The sequence below is a fragment of the Phasianus colchicus genome, chromosome 6 (genome assembly GCF_987193195.1).
Source record: "Phasianus colchicus chromosome 6, bPhaCol1.hap1.1, whole genome shotgun sequence".
NCBI classification, from domain to species: Eukaryota; Metazoa; Chordata; class Aves; order Galliformes; family Phasianidae; genus Phasianus; species Phasianus colchicus.
Window position 1 is genome coordinate 44,297,673 of NC_143441.1, and position 21,531 is coordinate 44,319,203.

Here is a 21,531-nt window from a genome sequence, read left to right on the forward strand (position 1 = left end):
TACATTTTTCAGTATTATTTATATGTGCCTATTAAGAAGTTTATAGACAAAGAGAATAATCAATATTACTTCTGATTACTTATACACCTCGCTTAAAAATAATTAACATGCAGGGTTTTTTTTTCCTTAACATATGGAAAAGTGCATGTGACATTTTTAACCAGGATACCCTGAGGAAGTAGAAAATAAGATACATGAACGTTCCACCACATCAAAAGTATGGCAGTGGGTGGTGCTTGATTATCTAGAAATATATCACTGTTTCTTAATGCTAGCAGCCACTGATCAGAAGACTTATCTTCTGTAATAATACTAAGTGAAAGCAATAAATATGAGCTACACCACCGATGTTTTTGAAATGCTTTAACATTATTGCTGTCTCACTTTGTTGTTTGATCTGAAGGGAATTTGCTGCTCTGTCTGCCATTCAGAACTGCTGATGGACACATTTTTGGAGTGAATGGTATTTCTGAAAATGCATTCACTTTCTTGATATTAGTTGCTAGTCCTTAAATAGCAGAAACACACCAAAGACAAGGAAAAAAGTGACTACCTGCTGTTTAGTTAATGACACCTCACTGTCTCTCCTGGTGGACCCCATTTTTCTCACTGCTTCTTGTTTATGCTGGTGCAGCTCTGTGATACAGGAGTGAATCACAAAATCCAACACATCTTTAACCCCTGACATTGTTTTTTAGAATATTCATTTTGCAGGTAGAGAAGTGAGTCACTGAGTTTGTGTTGTGTCACAAGCTGAAATGAAGGTGAAGGAGGCAAAGGCCATCAGTTCCATGATGTATGTGCAGTTGGTCTCTATTGCTCCTGTTAGCTTGTGTGTGGCTCAGCCTGCAGATCCAGGCTGCATCTCTGAGCTTTACTCAGAGGAAGTTCTCTATTTCTTTTGGAGCACAGTGGGTTATTGCAGGTCTGTGCTGTTAAGGGTGGGCTTTAGTGATGTTAAGTGATTGGAACTATCTCAGGATGTTCAGGTTTAATTGACCTTTTAGACCTTTAAAATGGGATACAATGGTTTCCTGGAAAGCTAGAGTTAATCGTATGCCCTCTCTGTGTTTTATGTAAATGTTATTACATCATGGCATGCTTTGAGGCATTTTGTTCATGTCAGAGTTCCCACTAAATACCATTCAGATCTTGCAACTCTTGATGGTTATAAGCAAAAAACTTTCTGAAGTGATTTATTATGAATGGACATTTGCTAGAACTGTCCTTACCAAGATTGAAACTGTAGGGGCTGTTACTTCATAACCTATTGTTTTAGCTCTTCCAGTCTAAATATTTTTGTTCATTGACAAACTTACTCAAAAAACTCACTCAGATTGAACAAAATTCTTCTTGCTAGTGGCATTGTGATAAAACCAAATAACAGCTCATATGCACAACACTTTTTAAGTTTTTTGAAACTAGCATTGAACGACAATAAAGGAGCTAGAAAAGCTAATAAATAGAGCATGCAGAGCTGATAAAGTGTCAGTGCAAATCCATGAATCAGCATTCCATGAGTTGTCCAAAAATGTTAAGGCTTGCCAAGCTATGAAGTATGAAACAAGGGAGGGAAAATATACATCAGGTAGTAAGCCATGTCAGTCAGAACTTCTCTCCCCAAGAAGTTTGTTTGCTAAAATTAGTTAAATAACCTCATTTTTACCCACAAGCATGAGCTGGATGTGCTGAGAAATACTGCATCTTAGTAATTTGTTAATCGTAACTGAGTTGTAGGTCAGAGCCCTGAGATGCACAAGTCAAAAATGCCTAAATGAAGAAATACCTGACATGCCATGTAACGTGTATTGCGTCCTCTGCTGCAGTTGTTGGAAGGCCTAAACCCAAAAAGTTTGTTTCTGTAGGAGAATAGGAAGCAGATAATTGAAATACTCCTTGGGTTGAAAGTGCTATGCTGCTGTTCTGGATTACACAAACCCCCGTAGGATGCATTTTTTGTACTTGGGGTGAATTCAGAATGAAACCTGGGGAGTATTAATCAGCTGTTTAGGGGAGCACTGTGCCATACAAGTTGCTCATCTTTGCTTCAGGCAAGCCAGCTTGAGTGACATACTGTCCTGGACTGCAGGCAGCTTTTGGCCACCAACGTCTTTGCAAGGTTCCTACAGGAACCATAACTTCTGCAACTGCTGTGCTTTTATTAAGAACAATAGCAACAATAACAATTATTGTTGTTGCTATTGCTGAAAACGAGAAATCCTCGGGGAATTTAGAGTCCAAGAGAAATGACTTAAAAGTGGAAAATGGAAGACAGTTTCACACAAACTATGTAGATATAGTTATGGATGTTTCTGAAATTTAGAGTTATCAAAGATTTAGCGTTTTCTGCTATAATTTGCATTGGTCTTGATATAAGAAATGAATGATGAGTAGTAAACTGCAGGCTCTTGCCAGAGAAAATATTTCAAATATGTCACGCTTCCCTGTTTCACCCTGTTCTGCAGAAGGCTTTGCTCTGGCTCATGCTGATGTTCCTTCCATACTGTTGTACGATAGTCTGTACACTGATCATAAAGACATATATTCAGAACTAAATGCCAAGATGCATTTGCAACAGCAGACATTGCTATGCTGCCCAGTATTGCACTCCTGCATATTGACTTTGCATCAGCAATTGAAAGCCCTCATCTGACAGACAAAATTTGATTTTTCACAAACAACAGTGAGAGATCAGCAGTTAGAAGAAGTGCTGGTAGGAGCCACATGGATCTGAAAGAACAGTTCTGCTCTGAGGTGTTTAAAAATACATGAAGAACCGTAGAAGTGAGATGAATTTGCTCGCATATGTATAACCTGCATATCCACATAATTTTCTATGCTAATTTAAGTGCCAGGACATTTCTGACCAATTCTGCCTTGTTACAGGTGATGTTTTAATTCCCAGATTGAAGGCACTTCAAAAGTGCTTTCCAAGGAACTGCATTTTTCAGACAATAAGGCTGTCATCCTACTGTTAGCATGAAATGAAATGGATAAAATAAAATGAGAAGGAAGACCTGCTGATTTTATACGCATTGTTAACTCCTATTTGGACAATATCTCCATTCTTAGCACTGTATAGTCTAGCATTATAACTGAGTTACAATACGAAAAATATCCCTTATTATGAAATGGGTGAATGGAAGTTTAGAATGGTGCAAGACGTCATGGAAAAAAATAATAAAAAAGAAAAGGAATGAGAAAGAAATTTAAAAAAAAAAAAAAAAAAAAGATATTTTAACAGAGAAGGAAAGATTACCACTGTAGTGTAATAGGAGATTGCAGAGGGTATGGTAATGATGGCTGTTTCACAGTGTGGAACTAAAGTGAGACTTTTTAGGTTAAATCTAGAATATTCACCTACACTTGGATGTGCTTGTCAGCTAACACAAGTGAGTTCAAAGCTCTGTGAAACGAGCAAAGCCATTTCTTCTTTTAGTGTTATTTTGGGTGTATGTGAATATTTCCTTGTGTTCCTGGAAACTCCTTGGACTGACAGCATTGAGGACATGTCTGTGCGTGGTGCAGGGGCAGGAGGAAATGGAGGAACAGAAGATACGCCTTTACTCACCATATATTAATTTGATTGGTTTTTTGATGACTATGTCACAGCTAAGATGTTCCAGAGAGCTATTTAAGTTAAAGATGTAACTGACCATGAATTAAATTTAGGTTGAACATTCATATAAAGCTGTAACCATGAAATAAGCTCCATTTTGCATATCTTACTTCCTAAAATTATTTTCTGTATACAGAACCATCTGCTTTCAAGGTTGAGGGTCGTTGGTTTATGAGAAGGTTTTAAGACATAGTGGATAGCATGGGATTTATGTCAAGGATCTGCAGTCTCTTTCATATGTCTGTTCTTTGTTGTCTATGGAAAATAGCCTCTTGTAGCTGGAAGTTACATTATATATTTTACATTATCCCATTATTCTTTTCTTACGATCAGCTCTAGCAGCAGAAAAATCTTATGTAACACTTAAAAACTTTAGCTTGTACAAACCAATTATTTGTATCTGTCTACATGAGCTGAAGTAAAGGTAAGGAAACATTGCATCCTAGGTCTGTCAGAGTATTTTATAATCTTCCTGGCAAAAGAAGCACTCATTTGGCTTTTTCAAATGATAGGAATTCCAAAAAAAACAGAAGAGAAAAGTCTTCCCTCTACCTTCTGGGATAGTTACTTAGAGTAAATTAAAATCCAAGCTGTAAAAAGATTATGCTAGTAATTTAATTCTGTGGAGATTATCGCTTTTATGTATAATAAAACAATACATGAAAATTTGAAAGTGTGATCCTTAGGCAGCCCTTTCATCTGTTCTTTCAAGTGCAGAAGCTTTTTGCCTTCTGAGTGTGAGTGAATTGCTGCTGAATGCAGAGACTGAACCTCTTGCATATTGCAAAGAAGTTCCTCCTAGAATTTCCAAAAGAGGACAAAAACCTTACGAGTGTAAAACTTGTTACTCAGTACAACTGCCTGGGGATGTTCAGGAGACCATGACCACAGAGCAGGAGTGGTGATGGCTGCTTGTAGATCCAAGTTGTTTCTTCAAATACAGGCTGTGCCAGGGTTTTTTTTTGACCCAGAAAACAAAAAATGTTGGACCCGAGCAAGAAAAAAATAGAGCAAATTCTCATGGAAATGTAACACAAAACTGTACTGCCAGATTTTCTTCTGCTTTCACAGAAACCATCTTGAGTCACAATTTTCAGAATAAATAAATATGCCAAACCAAAGATACAGGGGAGTTAGATGCTGTGGCACACCGGTTTATAGTGAAAGCTAACTGTGGCCTTTACTGTGCAGGGGCGGATTTAATTTCTCCATTATTATTTTTGCCATTAACCTGCCATTGTCAGTTGTTTTACAGAATTGCTCATGGAAGAAGTTCTAGTTTTCTTTTCTGTACCTGGAAACATGAAGATTTTATCTTTTGGTTACATTCTTAGGTAGAAAAAACACTACTTGAAAAAACAGGTTCTGATATACACTCAGCATGAAAGCCACAATTTTACCTTAGTATTCAAAAGTGGACATTACTGGGCCTGTTCTTGAGATCTGAAAAGGGAGGTGTGGGATGCAAAGAAGTGCAGCTCCTCTAGAAGATGTGGAAGGGCAACCTGCAGAAAGCCACGTCTATATGTTGAACTGCCTGTTGTGAAAGTTAAGGAAGAAAGCCAATCATTCCAAGTTCTGCAGGTATTCTGACAGCTCAGATAGGCATTAATGGTTTGCAACACATGGCATGGGGGATGAAACTCTCTGAGCTCCACAACTGAGAATTTCCTGGCTGAAATGAAGAAGCAGTTGAAGGTAGCTCAGAGAAAAACCTATTTTATTGTAGACTATACAGGGACAAAATGAATAATAAGACCAAAAAGTGGAAAAAAATTAATGTCACAACTGAAAAATAGTAATTCTTTATGGCTTCAAGTGTGAATACTTCTGAGGTTTTTTGGCATTTTTATACGAGAATTTTCCTGACAAAGAAGGATCAGGCTTGAGTATATAGGTTTCTGCCAATATATAATAATCTCCTGTCACTCTGAATGGACTTGATATGTAAAAGTCATTTTGTTGCCAAAATATTGATGCAGAACTAATCATTTTGGATTTCAAGTGGCATAAGAGCAGGAAGGGCCCTGCATTAGGCTGTCACGCACAGGTCTCAGTGAAAGAGCCCACAGATCCCTGTGAAGCCTGAGCATCCTTCCCAGCCTGCTGGGGAAGGTTTGCACAAATCCTCAGGCACTGAGAACTGTTAGTGTTGCAAAGGACCTAATTTGGGCTCTGCTGATGTACACCACACTGCCTTTGAAAAGTTAAAAGCTGTAGTTTTCCTGCTTGGGCATTCAGAGGAATAAGAATTGTTTGTGCCAATGATTCTGAGTTAGAGCAAATTAAGAGAGAGTAGTAGCAGAAGATTTCAACAGTTGCTAATTAATTTGCATGCATTAGAGATGCGGTCAGACATATCTGCAAAGGCATCAGATTTCTGTAAGATGAAAAACCAAAGTAAGGGTGCCAATACATAGAAAAAATGAACAGCCAAGAAAAGAAAATATATATTTGGATGCTGATTATTTTAAATTAATTTGGTGTGGCAAAACCAATGAAGCAAGTTAAAAATGAAATTGATGTGAAATCATTCTACTTTTGGAGACAGAACCTAATATTTTCTTTGCCAATGTGCATTTGTGAAAGCAGTAGTAGTAGTGGTGGACAACTCTGCCCATGGCAGGGTGTTGGAGCCTGATGCTCTTTGAGGTCTCTTCCAACCCCTGTTCTGTGATTCTGTGACTCTTTGATTTTTAATTTAAAACCCAAAGCAATAATTAAAATTTTGACTGTCAATAAGATGAAGCATTACTTCTTGTGGGGAAGATTTGTACCTCTAGTTTTTTGTTTGTTTGTTTGTTTGTTTTTTCATGAGGACTCACAACCCAGTGCTATTCAGCCAAGAGCAATTCTTTTGTCTGTATCACTTCGGGGTTCGTCAGCCTCCTTCTGTTTGTGCATTGGCTTTGCTTGTTGATGGGAACCCAGGGCTGGGAAGTGCGAGCTCTGGGCAGACCTGCAGCAGCACAGGGCTCACCAGGCTGGGTGTCCCTGTGTTGCTCCCCGCTACTGACATGGAAGTAATGTGTGTACAAGAGCAGCCTGTGATCCTGCTCAGCCAGCGGAGACAAATTGCTGTAATTGGGTGGAGAGTGGGACGCTGGTGCTAGGTGTGACATGGGAGACAAAGGGAACAGGAAATCGCCTTCCGGCGTCATATGCTCCTTCTCAACTTTAATTCTGATTGCAGCTGTCAGTGTGGTGTTAGAGTTCTTCAATGTGCTATTCTGTTGAGCTCAGTGTGTGGGAGAGATGGTTTTTTGGAACTGAAACAATGGTGGGAAGTGATTGGTGTAAGGTTGGCTTTGAACACATTGCAGTTCTGGAGGCAATTACATAAGCAACAGCAATGCTAACTAATTGCAGAGGGGAGATTTCCTGGAACTAGATAAAATTTGCATTTTCATCGATGCATTCTATCTCTTACCTGAGTTAGAAATGCTGGGAGATACATCTGAGAAAGCGTATTCCCTTAATTCTACTTTCTTAAGCTCTGTTTTTCTTTCACTTATTGGCCACTCCTTTAATGCCACAGCTGTGTGGTTTTTTGTCAATATTAAGTACTGTATCTTAAAACTGTGCAGCAGGAGAAAGAAAATACATCCAATCAAACGAAATACACGTGGCCACTGAGTCCTGGGATCGCAATGGTTTGTTTTGCTTTTTTACAAAAACAATTTTGTGGAGGTTAAAGACATACCTAACTAATGACACCTCTGTCTGCTCCCAAATACATTGCTCGGGACTGAGAGAGATTAATTTCCTGTCTTTATGCAGATGCTGCAGAGATGAGCTCTTTCATGCTTTAATTTGAACAAAACTCTTGAGAGAGATTCTGTGTGTTTTTCTTTAAAGTTTACAGTAATTACTGAATAATTGTTAGCATTTAATAGGGCCAGTGTTGGAGTGGAATTGGAAAGGGAAATTGCAGTGATTTTGGAAACAAGGTTCATAAATTAGTGGTTTGATAGATATGCTAATTATTTACTGAAATGTGTATTTCACCCAAACTTCTTTGTTGCACTTCTAAACTTGAATGTTATCACAGTTCTTTCTGCCACATGAGTTTATAGCACCACTAAAAATGTGTAATACTAGACAACAGTGATGTAAACTTGAACAAACACATATATATAACCTCCCTGCGAAAATAATTTCAGTACCTCTACACTAAAATAATTGTATGTGCTACGTGACTCATTTTTGTGTATTCACATAAGAACTTGTTCTGAGCAGCCTTAGACTGATTTGAGTCCATCTACTTCTATGGCACATCTGAAAAAGTGAGATTTGCATTTGAAAAGGATGAATCAGATCTAAAAATATTTCAGAGATTCTTCCTTCTCCCAGTGGTCTGGAATCATCTACTGTACCCATTAACATCTACCATGATTTCAGGTGAAGTTTTTTCTCAATAAACTTGGGTAACATTTTTATTTAAAAAGAGGCATCAAAGCGGATTTTTTGTTTGTGGAAGCCCATGCATATTTACATGGGTTCCAGATTGCTTATTATTATTTTCATCAGTGGGAAAGAAAAAAAAGAAAAAAAAAAAGAAAAAGAAGTTAATGCTGCAGTACACCTATATTTTTTCCAAAACTGGAAGTTTTCTCCTCTAAAATTTGCCCAAATTCTGGACAGCAGCAATACTCCTTAGGCCTGTCTTACACCCAGCTTCTTTATGTATCTCCTACTGAAGCTGAAAATTTGATAAATGTTACAGTTATTTATACTTCTACATGCTCAGAACTGTCTGCTTTGGCAGAATGAATGAACCTCCTATTTAAACTTCTTTGTAAAATCCAGGCCTACATAAACAGACAATGAACTCAACCTTCATACCCCGTAAGAGTGTAAAGAATACAACTCTTTTTGAAGAGCTTGCTGGATAAAGCACTCATCCAGCAAGTGAGATGACCAAGTTCTGGGTTCTGCTGAGACTGATGGTCCTGAGTCCTTGACTGCCAGTGGAGCAGAAATTTATAGTGAGTGCCTGAAGTAGAACTGAACCAGAAATGCCTCTTCCAAGGCTGGTTCTAGCAGGCAGATGTGTCTCTTCCCCTCTGCAGCTAGGGTGGATTTTTCTTTAGGTACTTTCTTTTAGGAAGATATTAGCAAGATCACCATATCTGGAGCTTTCATCGATATTCATTTGGGGGTTTTGTGGTGTTTTATAGTGCGTGGTGTAAAAGAAATTCACTGCAATTATGCGATATTTAGTTATTAGATAATTGCAGATAATTACACAGGCAAGTTCTATGAACTAAAGTATTACTGTAACATCTAAAATCTACAAATCGGATAACAATTATGTTTATAATTATATCATTATTCTAAGTATAATTACCATGAGATTGGCAGTGCATGTAATTAATGAGTAATTACTGGAATTTGCCTTCGCAGTTGTACTTCCCTCTTGTTGTAAAGTTCTTTGTCACAACATTTAATATAAAGATAAAATAAATTGACCTCCACATGTTTTATATTAAAACTCAAAACATTTTTTCCACTGCAATACGAGCTCCTTAGTAACCTAAAAGTGTACTTTAATGGAGAGAGCTGAGAAGGGTCAGTGTGGTGGGAGAAGTGAACAAATCACCCCTGGGAAACAACTATTTGATGGATACTAGCATTCAGAATTAAGATGCTTTGTCTTTTAATGGCCAGCGATTGAAATATCTCTTTGCAATAGCTATCCCCAAAGAACTCTTTTTTATGTATATAAAAACTGTAAGTAGCTAGAGTTGTGTAAAAGTAAAGCCTTTCAAAATCTCATTGTGTTATCTTCTGTCTTTCTATCATGCTATCATGCTTGATTAACAAAATTTCTTACAGGAGAGAGGAGTCTCTAGTTTACTCTTGGATTCATGTTTAACATAGCTGCTTTTTTTTTTTTTCTTTCTTATATAGGACATATTCTTGACAAACTTTCAAGTTCCTAAACAGTGACTTCTTTTTGTTTGTTTGTTTGTCTATCTTTTTTCAGGTTTTACCTGGCAAGATGACTATACGCAGCATGTCATTGGTCAGGAACTCTCAAACATCCACAAAATCCACAACAGACACTCTGACATCTTTGCAGCTGAAGCATCTGATACAGGAAGGTAAGTCTTCTATGGTATTTTTGCATAGTAGGCTTTGAGGAGTCTTGGCAAATGATGGGAATTTGAAGCTGAGTTAAATGCATTGCTAAAACCACTCTGTGTGTGACAAATAGAAAACAACAGCACTTGTGGTAGGAAAATAGTGGATAGAATGGATTAAAACTCTCAGCCCTTTTCTTCTAATTATCATCAGGTTAAGAAAATAATAAGGTCTTCTGTTGTTAGTTTAGGTTTCTGAAATCCAAACATCAGGTCTTCTGTCTGTTCATGCACTGTCTACTCTCAGTTCAGCCAGCTGTGCTTAAGACTGGCTTTCAAAAGCAGAGTTGTACAGCAGCTCTTTCACAGGAAGCAGTTTTTCAGTTTTGTTTTGTCTCTGTTTGTTTTGATTTAATTCATAATCTGACCCAGTGCTTTGCACATATTCCAATCTATTCAGTATAAAAGAAACAGAAACATATCTTATAATCACAATATCATACACTTCAGGAGTGCAGTAAGATAGAAGCTTAACTTGTAAAAACAGACGATCTATCATACTTCACATGGTAGTATCCAAAATCTGTTCTCATTGCTTAGGTGCTCTAAATGCCATTACTGTGTGCATTACTCTGTGTGCTATCAGAAATAAATTTGAAGATCTTGTAGGATATTTTTTTATATATAATGAGTATATCTAGAACTTTTATTCATGCAATCAGGATAAAATATGCCAAATTTCTGCAAAATCAAATCAGCATTCTGCAGTGTTCCCAATTCATACTTGCACAAAAATAAAATATATAAGAAGATACGTGAGAAACAATGTAGGTTTAGATTAGGAACAGATGATCACTTTTAGGAGTTCCTGTTGGAATCGGATTAGAGCCATTTTGTATTTTTAACTAGAGATATACATGAAAAAAAAAAAAAAGTGTACTGACACTTCGGGCACTTCAGGTACATCAGACTTTCAAATGCATTCCAGCAAGTTCCCGTTGTGGATAGATTTTCTGAAGTTACCAAGCTGTGCCTCTGAAAGCATTATCTTCTGTGCCAACAGTTTAAAACGTTAATTGATTTTTCTGGTTGTCCATTTGCAATGTATTCTGTAGGTCAGAGAACAGTAGGAACTTTTTCCCATCTTCTTGTAGTTTCTAATAAAATTTGCTTTAAGCCCATTGTGCGCATATACTTGCTAAAGGATTATCAGATAATTATTAAATAATTAAAAAAGCAACTTAGTGCAGGTATCTGATTATCAAAGAAACATTATGGCACGAAGACCTTTTATTAAGAGTAAAGTGTGTAATAAGACAATATGAAGTCATATTAATGAGTCATTAATCCCCACAGAGTTAGTGAGAGCAAGAAGATAGACCCAGACACTTGAAAGGTAAATTGACTTAGGCTAAATTACTGTGTATGAAATCTTTTAGAGGACATGGATTTCATCTTAAAAAAGCCCTGAAATGGGGAGCTTGATTTCTAGATGAAAGTTTGTTCTTTGGTGGCTAACTGGAGTGTGCATGGCATTTCCTGGGCCCTTATTAAATTTCAAAAAAAAAAAAAAGTTCTTAAAAGAGGATCCAAGATAAAGGAAAAGAAATCCATTCTGCACACAGGGAATAAATGTCAGTTGTGTTCATCGGTGCAATTAGGCAAAACCACAAACGTTTCCAACAAGCTTCGATGTATAAAGTGAGGTACAGCATTATTTCTATAATAAAACCATCAAGTCAGTAATAAGATTCTCATAGCATTTTAAAAGGTGAATCTCTTTATTCTAAATTGTGATATCTATTAATAGAGAACATTCTAGAAAAACTTAATATCCGCAGTGCAGAGATTCATGTATTTCCATGAAGAAGCTCCCAAAGTGCTGTTTTTTGTAGTAACTGTATGATTATTTCTGTGGATAAATAATTACTTAGGTTATTGTCTTTATACATTATGGTTCTTTGAATGCAAAGTCTTTTTTCAGAACAAGTTAAAACTGAAAATACTCCCAAATAAGTGCACAAGAACTCAACTGGCAGTCATTTCTCTTACTCACTAGGTGCTTTGAGATGTTACACTTTCATCCATTTTCCAATATCATTTTGTTAAATTTAAAGGAAATATTTTAATTCAGTTTCAATAATAGCTTATGTAATGTGTTTGACTTTCTGTGTTAACAAGATGAACAACAGTGATATACTGCTGAACTACAGAGATTTTAACAAATCTTTCAGATGTACTTGTAGGGTTTTATTAAAGTTGTCTTCAACTGAAATGTAATCCTTTGTTAGCCTTTTATATTTTAATTGATATTTTTCAGTTTGTAATATAAAATATTACATCTAATAGGGAATTGAAACATAATTTGAGATCAATTACTATCTCCATAAGAAAAATTAAGAAATGTACATCTCAGATTTTGCATTTAGCACCGGTGAGAGCAATTACATAGTGTAAATAATACTTTGAAAAGCTAACCTAAAAATTGTCTTTTATCTGAGCATTCAGTTCCCATTAGCTCTAGTGGAAATCCTCAGGGCAGAATTTGGTCTACTATTACCATTTTCCCTTCCTTTTCAAAGCTAACGAAGAAAGGAGATGGTAGAATTAAATGATGAATGAAAGATGAGTGCTTTAAACTGGGATACCTTCTGTGATGAGAACCTCTTTGGATTAGTTCATCTCTATTGAAGCAGAAAGCATACTGCCCAGCTCTTTCTAAAAGTGCAGAACAGTTTTAGCCTGGCTTAAAGTTCAAAAGTAGTTGGCTAATTTTACCTGTGCATCCACCCTCTGCCATAATGCAGAATTTAGAGCTCTGGAATAAAAGAAAAATATGAACAGAATGAGCAGAAAGCAAGACTTACAAGCTCTCTGTAATGTTCCAGGCAGCCTACCTTCGTTTTCTTAGCAGTGGAGTGCTTGATGGGTAGCTGGTAGAATCGGAGTTGCACAATCTTGAAGTTTCACAAAGTGGCTTTGGAGGCCCTCAGCATGGGAACACAGGAAGGGCAATGCAGGCTGTCCTTTCTTGCAGTGAATTCAGTATATTGTGGGGAGAGGAGAGGATGGTGACAGTATAATTGAGCATGGGGGTTCACAGGCACTCAGAGTCTCAGAGTTGTGTAAATTGTTGTAGGTGTGAGGAGACCTCCAGGCTTAGAAAATAGAAAGGTGTAGAAAGGCTTCCACAGCCCTGGTCCCGTTGCTGAGGACTTGCTGTGCTCTCAGCCTGGGGAGACCGACTCACACCAGACGGGGGCAAGTGAGATCCAGGCCTCCCGCTCCACGAAGCATCTCTGAAGCACACAGATCCCTTGCTGAAGCAGAAAAATGAAATTTTCCTCACTTCGGATCTGCCCCTTGGTGGATGGAGGTGGAGGCTTTTTTTCTGCTTCTTCAAAGTGAGCAACCCTGTGAGAACTATTGGTTGCAGTGCTACCACAGCAAATTAGATCATTAATTTTATTTATCGGTATGAAATTAGTCAAGACATGAGTTAGATACAGCTACGGGCATTGAAGGAAATGCTGCTTCTACTATGCATAAAGTAATATAATTATACCCAAGATTTGGAAAATGAGATAATGGTAGTCTTTCAAGCTGTGTCCCTAAATATGCACCGTGACATGAGCTTACAGTGGCCTGGAAGTGTTGAGAGTGAAATGATGCCTTGTCTTCCTGAGCTGGAGAGCTGCTCCACCTGGAATTGTTCTTCACTGAAGATGTGTGTAAGCATGAGTAGGAAATGCTGACACCTCCCTCAAAACAAGCATTGGCACAGGCTGCCCAGAGAGGTGGTGGGTGCCCCATCCCTGGAGACATTCAAGATCAGGCTGTACAGGGCTCTGAGCACCTGATGGACCTGTAAATGTCCTGGTTCACTGTAGAGGAGTTGGACCAGATAACTTTTAAAGATCCCTTCCAACTCAAACGATTCTGTGAACAATATGCCAGTCACAGGCAAGGAAGCAGACTGAGAATCCTCCCTCTGCTGTTTTGCACATGGAGGGAAATAGTGGCTGGTGTTGACATTTAAATTATCATAATCATTGATGTGTTGCTGAGATAGATGAGGAGAGGTGGTAATAATTCAGATTCACTGCACACAGCACTCTACACACAGTCTTGTGTAAGAGCTTCTACTCTGCTGTTGTTTAATCACCTTTTTAGCTCTTCTTCACAAACATCAGTGAGTTCTGTCTAAAAGAGTCAGGAAACACAGTTATTCTGTGATTCCCAAGTGCATGAGAAGATCACAAGAGATGCTTTCTTCCATCTCAGTATTTCCTTGTTAAACTTTTTGCTAAAGCTGACTTGCTTAGTCCAGGAGTACATGTATTCTGTAAATTACATGTAGACAAAACTGTGCTGTTTCTTGTTATCATGTAGCAAATGTTTGAAATCTCAGAACCATCCCATATCTTTTTTGGGATGCATTTTAGTCATGCATAGTTTCTTTCTATTTTTTCTTTTTTCTTTTTTTACAAATTTCTTCTAAGTGTGACTAATGTGACTGCCTCCATGCAGGCATTTATTTGATTTACTCTTGGATCATTAACTTTGATTCATGCAATAAATTGTTAGTAATGCCTGTTTTTTTCGAGCTTTTTTTTTTTTTTTTTTTTTTTTTTTTTTTAAGGATTGAACTTTCTGTGTATTTGTGGTTTAAAGGCACTTTAAAACTGTTTTGTTTTGTTTTGTTTTGTTTTTGGTTAAGAACTCCTGAATAGAACTAATTCCAGTGTTTTGCTGTATAAACAGGGACCCAAAAAAGTCAGGCATGCTGTATGTTATGCAGACTGATGATATTTTATTTGCTTTTGCTGTGCAGGATTTTGGAACAGAATGAAGATAATGAAAGAAAATCTCATCTGGAAAATGACGTGAACTTGGCCGAGTCTCTTCAGCAATATCTTAAATATCTACGTCTTCTCTCTCGATCAACAGCTACAAATCTGTATCCAAGGAAGAGGAATGACAAAGCTTCAGTCAAGGTTGAACTTTAATGTAGTTCCTACATTCTGTGATTTCTTCTCCTGTGGATGTTCTTTATTTTTCTGTTTTCCTGTCCTAACATCAAACATCTTTTCTTAGTGTCTCTTCCAATTGATTATCATAACTGCAAGACGTCCTCAGATGAACAGTCAGCTTCAGTAATATAAACCACAGAGCACTTCTAATTTGGAACATTTTAACTTATGTAGTGTCTGACTGCATATTAGAAAGAAGGAAAAATGGGGTGAAGTTTGTAACATCTTCACTGGCTGATCTGAAGCCCTCATTAAAGCACCTGAACCCTTCCTCTAAAAAGAGCTGGCCAAACTGCCCTGTCAATTCTTTGTGGTTTTTATGGTGCTTAGAGTACAATTCATAAAAATATTTAGTAGGTTTTGACAATAAATCTGATCAGTTGTGCCTCAAAAATTCCTACCTCTTACTGATCATAAAGGAAGCCTATCACGATCAATGAAGATGCAGATGTGTACATAATAAATACAACTAGGAAGAGAAATCACACCTGTTAAATCTTGGGTATCATCTATGTTAAAAACAAAACAAAACAAAACAAAACAGGAATGTTTATTTGAGAACTGAAACAATGTTTTTGTTTCCTAGAAAAAAATCTACTGGGTTCTAAGACTGAGCTTGCTAATCTCCTAAAAATAATTGGATGAAGTGGATGCATGTGAGAGGCCCTCATAGCCCTGGATGCTTTGCTCAAAAAATGCGCATGTACTAACAATGTTGTTTTAAAGAAATAGGCTGCTGGTTTAGGGACCCTTTAAAAAAAAAAAAAAAGTTATGGGTTATTTGCATGAATACAGTCTAAATGCAACAGCTTTAACTAAAAAATTTACCGAGTATTTAGAAAAAATCAGATGATGAAAATATATCTAAGCCAAACTGCTAGTTTTTTTTTCCAAGAACCAACTCAGAAATATAAATCTACTGCAGCTTATCTGCATCAGCAACACTCAAGAGCAGTGTAAGTCATATCAGCTATTTACTTGTGGGATATCTGAGACGGTATTCTGTTCAGAAGCTGCAGATTTTCAAGTTCACTGCTTGGCATGTACAACCAGGTTACAGTTTGTGGCACATGCCAGTGGGTGCTCGTATGGAGTAACAGAAACTTGCAGGCAGTGCTAAGGCAGCTTTTGGGGATGGGTGAGTGACCACCTTTGGGATGCTTTGCCCCAGCTCATTACTCATGGGTGCTGCCTGCAGTGAGGATACCCTGCTTTGAATCACTGGCTTGAGAGTAGAAAAACCTCGCTCAAGAAGTGTTTCAGTGGGTCTGGTGCTGTCATGCAAGTTCATAAATAATCCATATGGCTGAGACCTTCTGTGTGGAAGCCTGCTGTGATAACACCACCCACCAACCTTATCAAGTGTTGCCATGGAGATGGGTACTCTGAAGCCTGGGGGAGTGGGACAAAGACGAGAAAATCTGGAAATGAGACATGTATAGAAGCAAACTGTATGCTTTATTTACTAAGAAGAATCTTAAAACGCAGACATTGAGCCAGACATGTTAGCTATAATTTTAAATTTTAAAAAAAAAGAGAGACAGAGAAGAAAAATATCTTAAGAAATAGTAATAAATCATGAATTTTACATTATCCTGGAAAAGCGGCCCTTTGCTCTGCAAATCACATGTGTCTGTTATTCTTTATAAAGAAACAAGAGGGATGCAGTGTTTGTACCTTGATTCATTGGATCATTATTGGAATAACTTTAAACAAAATAAAAGACATAATGTTTGGTCCTCCATGAAGCAGAAAAAAAAAAAAAAAAGTAAAAATCAATGACTAGAGATGAGCAGGAAGGAAAGTAACTGCAGAAGCTGCATGTGATATGTTCATACCACCTATAGTTGTAAGTAACTACATTAACCACTTCGGTTGCATGTTCAACAAAATGTTGATGCTTTATTTTGTAGTTCATATATCAACCTACGTTATATAATTGTAGCAAGCTCTTATCTTTTTAGCTTTCTTGCATTATTCCGATTTAAATTAAGGTTTAATACAGAGGCACTTTATCTTGCTTAGAATTACAGCTTTAGGGCCCTTGCCTTTCTTACAAAATCATTTTCTTTCAAGTATATATTTATCTCCCTTACTTCATCCTTGCTGTCAGAGAGCAGGAAATGTAATGCCACTCTCGTTGCTTTGATACTCCACCTTCTATGAAGTATAGCTGAATCGTGCAGAAATGCAGTGCTTCTAGGCAGACTCCCAGAGTGGATTCTGATTTGTTCCCAAACTGTCATCAGAGAACTCCAGCCAAAAATAAAAGAGAGGAAGAAAAAGGGAGATGGTTTAAAATAGTTGTTATAATCAAAAAGTTTTATTTAGTATCTTAACTTAGATATGTTTAATAAGACTGCTTTATAAACTTTTGGTCTTTATTTTTTCTACCATCTTCCTTCCACATGCATGTTGTCAGAATAAAGCTATAGGGCTTTACAGTTACCAAGCAGAGAGCATCCATACAGTTATGCACAAAGCTGTAAAATTAGGTACAGCAAAACTTAAAACAAAAGCTTGCTTCATATTTCTTATGTTCATAATACTTGATATGACAGTGACAGAAATAATAATATCAAGCTTAAATCATGCAACTTTACCTTTTATAGCAAGAGCTTCTCTGAGTGGATTTTGAAGCAATGAGATAATTTTTCTCAGTATTGGGACATTATCTTCTGCAGGCTGCAATCTAGCCAGCTGATAATTACTCTGCCTGTGGATAAGTAACAATAAATGGGAAGATTTTGTGAGTTTGTTTCCTGAGGATTATGGTTGTGAAGAGCATTCCTCTTTAGTTCAGCTGGAAAGAGTTGTTCAGAAAATGAGCACTTGGTGGCATTTGTTACTTAAGCATTCGCTGGTTGTTGTTTTTTTTTTCTTTTTTCTTTTTTTTCCCCCCCACTCAGGGTTAATGGAGATTTTACCATTCACAAAATGCTGCATTATCAGTTTCTGTGATTCTTTTCTATTAAACCTGTACTCAGTATGGAAAACAACATACAGCTAAGCACACAAACAGTATGAGAGATCTTGATTTATCTCATCTACTGAAGCAAGAAATGCAAAGACTTCAAGTGATGTGAATTCTTCTGTGCATCTCCCCTCTGGTTAATTAAAACAAACAAACCCAGACCTGAAAAAACACTTTCTGCTCACAATCAGAAGCACAGTTTTGGCAGCTTATAAGGGACAGCACACAGCTGATATTACTAAAGCCATCCAGCTGTAGGATATCTCACTTGCACTGATGCTGCTAGAAGCCCTGCTGCTGGGTTCTGTGACCACTAAAGCAAAGCAAAAAGAGAGGCAGTAAAATTGATAAGGATGGAAGCAAGTGCTGCTTTTGTCTACTTTTCAGCAGCCAAGGCAGTAGGTTGTGGTTATTCTTATATGTTTTTAAAAAGTTTAAATGCAGGCAGTTAAGTAATTACACATGATTTCAATTATGCTGCTTTCATCTGACTGAGATTAAGTTTTTAGTCATCACAGAAAGAGAAAAGACTTGAAATGTGATCCAAGTGTACTTAAAAGTCTCAAATCCAGAAAGAGAATAAAAATAACTCAGCTGGGTTAGCTTGCTTTTTCTTCCAACTGCTATTTTAACATATTCTCATGCTTTGTGATAACTTGACTTTTGAATTTTTAAAGCCTCAGGCTGGCAAAAGTGCTCTGCTCTGGTACTGTAGGACTGCAGTGGTTTTGTTTTAGATGCAAGACTGTGCACCTTGTTTCTTGCTCTTTTTCCTCTGGGCTCCAGAAAACCTTCTGAACAGCTATAGGACTAAGAAAGTTGTCTGCTATACTTGTATTAAAGTTGCATTTCTTGTTGTAGGGGTCTCTGTTTTATGGGTTAGTGTTTTAGGGATAGAAGAAGAAAGTTGCTCTTATTCCTTCAGTCTGACTTGACTTTTGAAATCCTTAGAGGTGGGGACTATGTGCAACTAAGCTCTTCCTTAGGCTGCTGTTCTTCTCAGGCCCTTGTACATAGTGTAGAGAGAAAATTGATTAACTTAGAGTCTTCAGAGACTTTCACTTTGAAAAGAAAAAAAACCACCTTTCCATACGTTAAAGAAGTAACTAATAAAGGTCTCTAAAGAATCACAAAGAGCAAAAGAAATAGAGAAATAGAGTTTGGTTGGTGGCAACAAGGAATGGCTGGTTGGTAGACCAGCAGTACAGCAGTGCTGAAAAGAGAATAGATGCAAATAAATGCCCAAGGCAGAGTGAGTTTGCTGCAATCTCAAAGCTTGCAAAAGTTAGGCAGGGCATTTGGTAAAACTTGTATTTCAACCCATGGTACAAGGAGGAGTATTCCACTTTCCCCTTTCAGGGAAGGGCACTCATAGATTGTTGGGTTGAAAATCAGTTATTTGACACTTTGTAATTGATCTCCTCAAAGAACTAAGATGTGTGATAATTATTAAAGGGATTATTATTTGTTTTAGAAAATCAGAGCACACAAAATGCTGGAAGATATACTCTGAATTTATCTACAAACAGTGATTATGCTGATTAACTAGTAAGAAATCATTGCAATCATTGCTCATTTTAATCTGGAGCTGTAATTCAAAAAAGCAAGACCCTTATTTATCTAACATTGATTAAAATACAGTACTGAATGAAGATTGTAAAAAATTGATTTGATGGCTGACTGCTGAAAAGCAAAAGACCTTTCTGCTGTGCATACATTTAAATTCTGCTTGTATAAATATTAAAGTTAATATTTTCTATATGTGTGACTCTGTACAAGGAAGAAAAACATAATATACCCTGTGCATAAACAATTTAATAAAAATATCAGGAATAATTGATAGAAGTGTACCACCCTGAAGCTACAGAATTTCCTCCCTATTGGCGTATCTATACAACAGCCATTAGAGTTAACGTCTGAATGTCACAAAACATTGATGTACTTATTTACTTAATGCACTTAGAAAGTAGGGTAGAACTAATATCCCTATTTCACAGAATGATTAGATGGCTTTTCTAAGGTCATGGAGGATTTTTTTTTGGTAGAATGCAGACTTAAAGTTAAACCTCAAGTGAGTACTTCATCTGTTTGATCATTTTCCCCTTCATGGATCTTTTCAGTTAAATAGAAACATTAAAGTCCTCTTATAACAAAGCAAAACAGCAAACAAAAGCTCACAATAATTGGAGAATTCGTTTAGCAAAATACCAGTGTATTAGTTCAAGTCAGCCTAAGCTCCTTTTATGAGCAGTGGAGAGAAAAGGGAATTTCCAAGTTATATATAACTTCAAATACATAAATAAATATATACACGCACATTATGAATGTGTTATAATATGCAAATATGTGAATTTCCAGTTATCTAAATATATAAAATTAGACATTAAATTCAACATCTGCATGTGTCTGGTGTGTATTTCAGATTTTTGTGGGGAAGTTTGGTAGCCATGCCTGTGAGGGAATCATGGCTAGAAAGCCTAGTAAAATTACATGCAGGCTCTTTGCACCATAAATACAGACTTCAGTGATCTAAAACGACCTGCAACTTAATTTTTTAACTTACTAATTTAGCAAGTGAAGATTCTAGTGCCAGTACCATGCTTTTCAAGTCTTAGAGCTAACACCTGCCAATACCTACAGCTCTGGGTTTGCGTACAATGGCTTGGCAGCAATTCTGTAACTAACATAGAAATCCTAATCCCCTATCACACGTTTATCTTGTATAGATTAATTGTTTGTACAGTAATTGGAAGGTGCAAGAGCTATAGAAATGGTATTAATAAATGATGTGTGTCAGGTCATGGGATTTTTATAAGGCTGATTCATTACTTTCTAGGAATTATCTAGTAATTGCTAAAACATTGATTGATAGTTTTAAAATCTCAAAAGCTGAATGATTTCCTTCTTTTTCAGATTCACCACCTTTTCAAAATTAATTCTTTATTTTGCTGTATACTGTGTGTTTGAGGCTCTTGTTTCTGTAATTAAGAAGGTAGTGGACGTCATACAAATTTAAAAGTATCCCATCTTTAATCTTAGGTCATAGTAATTAAAACTTTAAATCTGGTTTTATTTACATCTGTGTGAGTGTGTTTGTATATAAAAATCAGGACAATGCAACTTTTTTTTTTTTTCAAATTGGATAATAAATACCCTCAAGCAGTCATGCAGCAAATGGTCACTTGCTTTTGGAGGGATTGTTATAGACATGAATCCTGCAGATCTCTGTTCATTTATATTTCTTTGGATAAAGGTAGTCTCTAGGCTCATATGTTGGAGTTATAAATACGTTGGATTGGTGTTAATGTGCTCAACTTTTGGCAGATGAAGATTTTCATGTTTCTATGTAAATCATTTTTAGATAATGAGTTAGCTCAATATACCAGCATATGCCTAGAGAAAATGTGTTTAAACATCTTTCTCTGAAACCTTAAGTAACAGGCTTATTGACATATGAGCAAACTGTTCTCAGACGAGGGAGACTGACAAACCCAAGTATATCTATCAGCACTCATCAACATTCTGCACAATTTCTATCATCCACTGGAGGCTGATTGTCACTTCATTGGTTCCTGTTATTAACATGAGGGAGTAGACTAATCTGGTAGCCTGACAGTGGTGAAGCTGCCTCTGCTTTCTGTCCCCTCTTGGCTTTCAGATCACCATAGGCACACACAGACACACAATAGACATCTTCTCAGAAGTGGAGATTACTGGGGAGGCAGGACAGACTGCAGTGGAATGGATATATGGAGCATGGTCAAACAAGTGTACTGGTCAGCCTGCTTACACACACTCTTTCTACACCAACGGTATTGT

General features: G+C 37.0%; 1 protein-coding gene across 3 annotated transcripts in view; it reads left to right on the plus strand.

Moving 5' to 3' along the window:
• Window positions 1–21,531, plus strand: part of PTPRN2 (protein tyrosine phosphatase receptor type N2) — a 621,494-nt gene that overhangs the window by 198,915 nt on the left and 401,048 nt on the right. For all 3 annotated transcript variants that reach the window (XM_031615965.2, XM_031615966.2, XM_031615967.2), the window contains exons 4-5: window positions 9,609–9,726; window positions 14,540–14,702. In XM_031615965.2, the coding sequence (XP_031471825.2) occupies window positions 9,609–9,726; window positions 14,540–14,702 (281 nt within the window). The remainder of the gene's footprint in view (window positions 1–9,608; window positions 9,727–14,539; window positions 14,703–21,531) is intronic.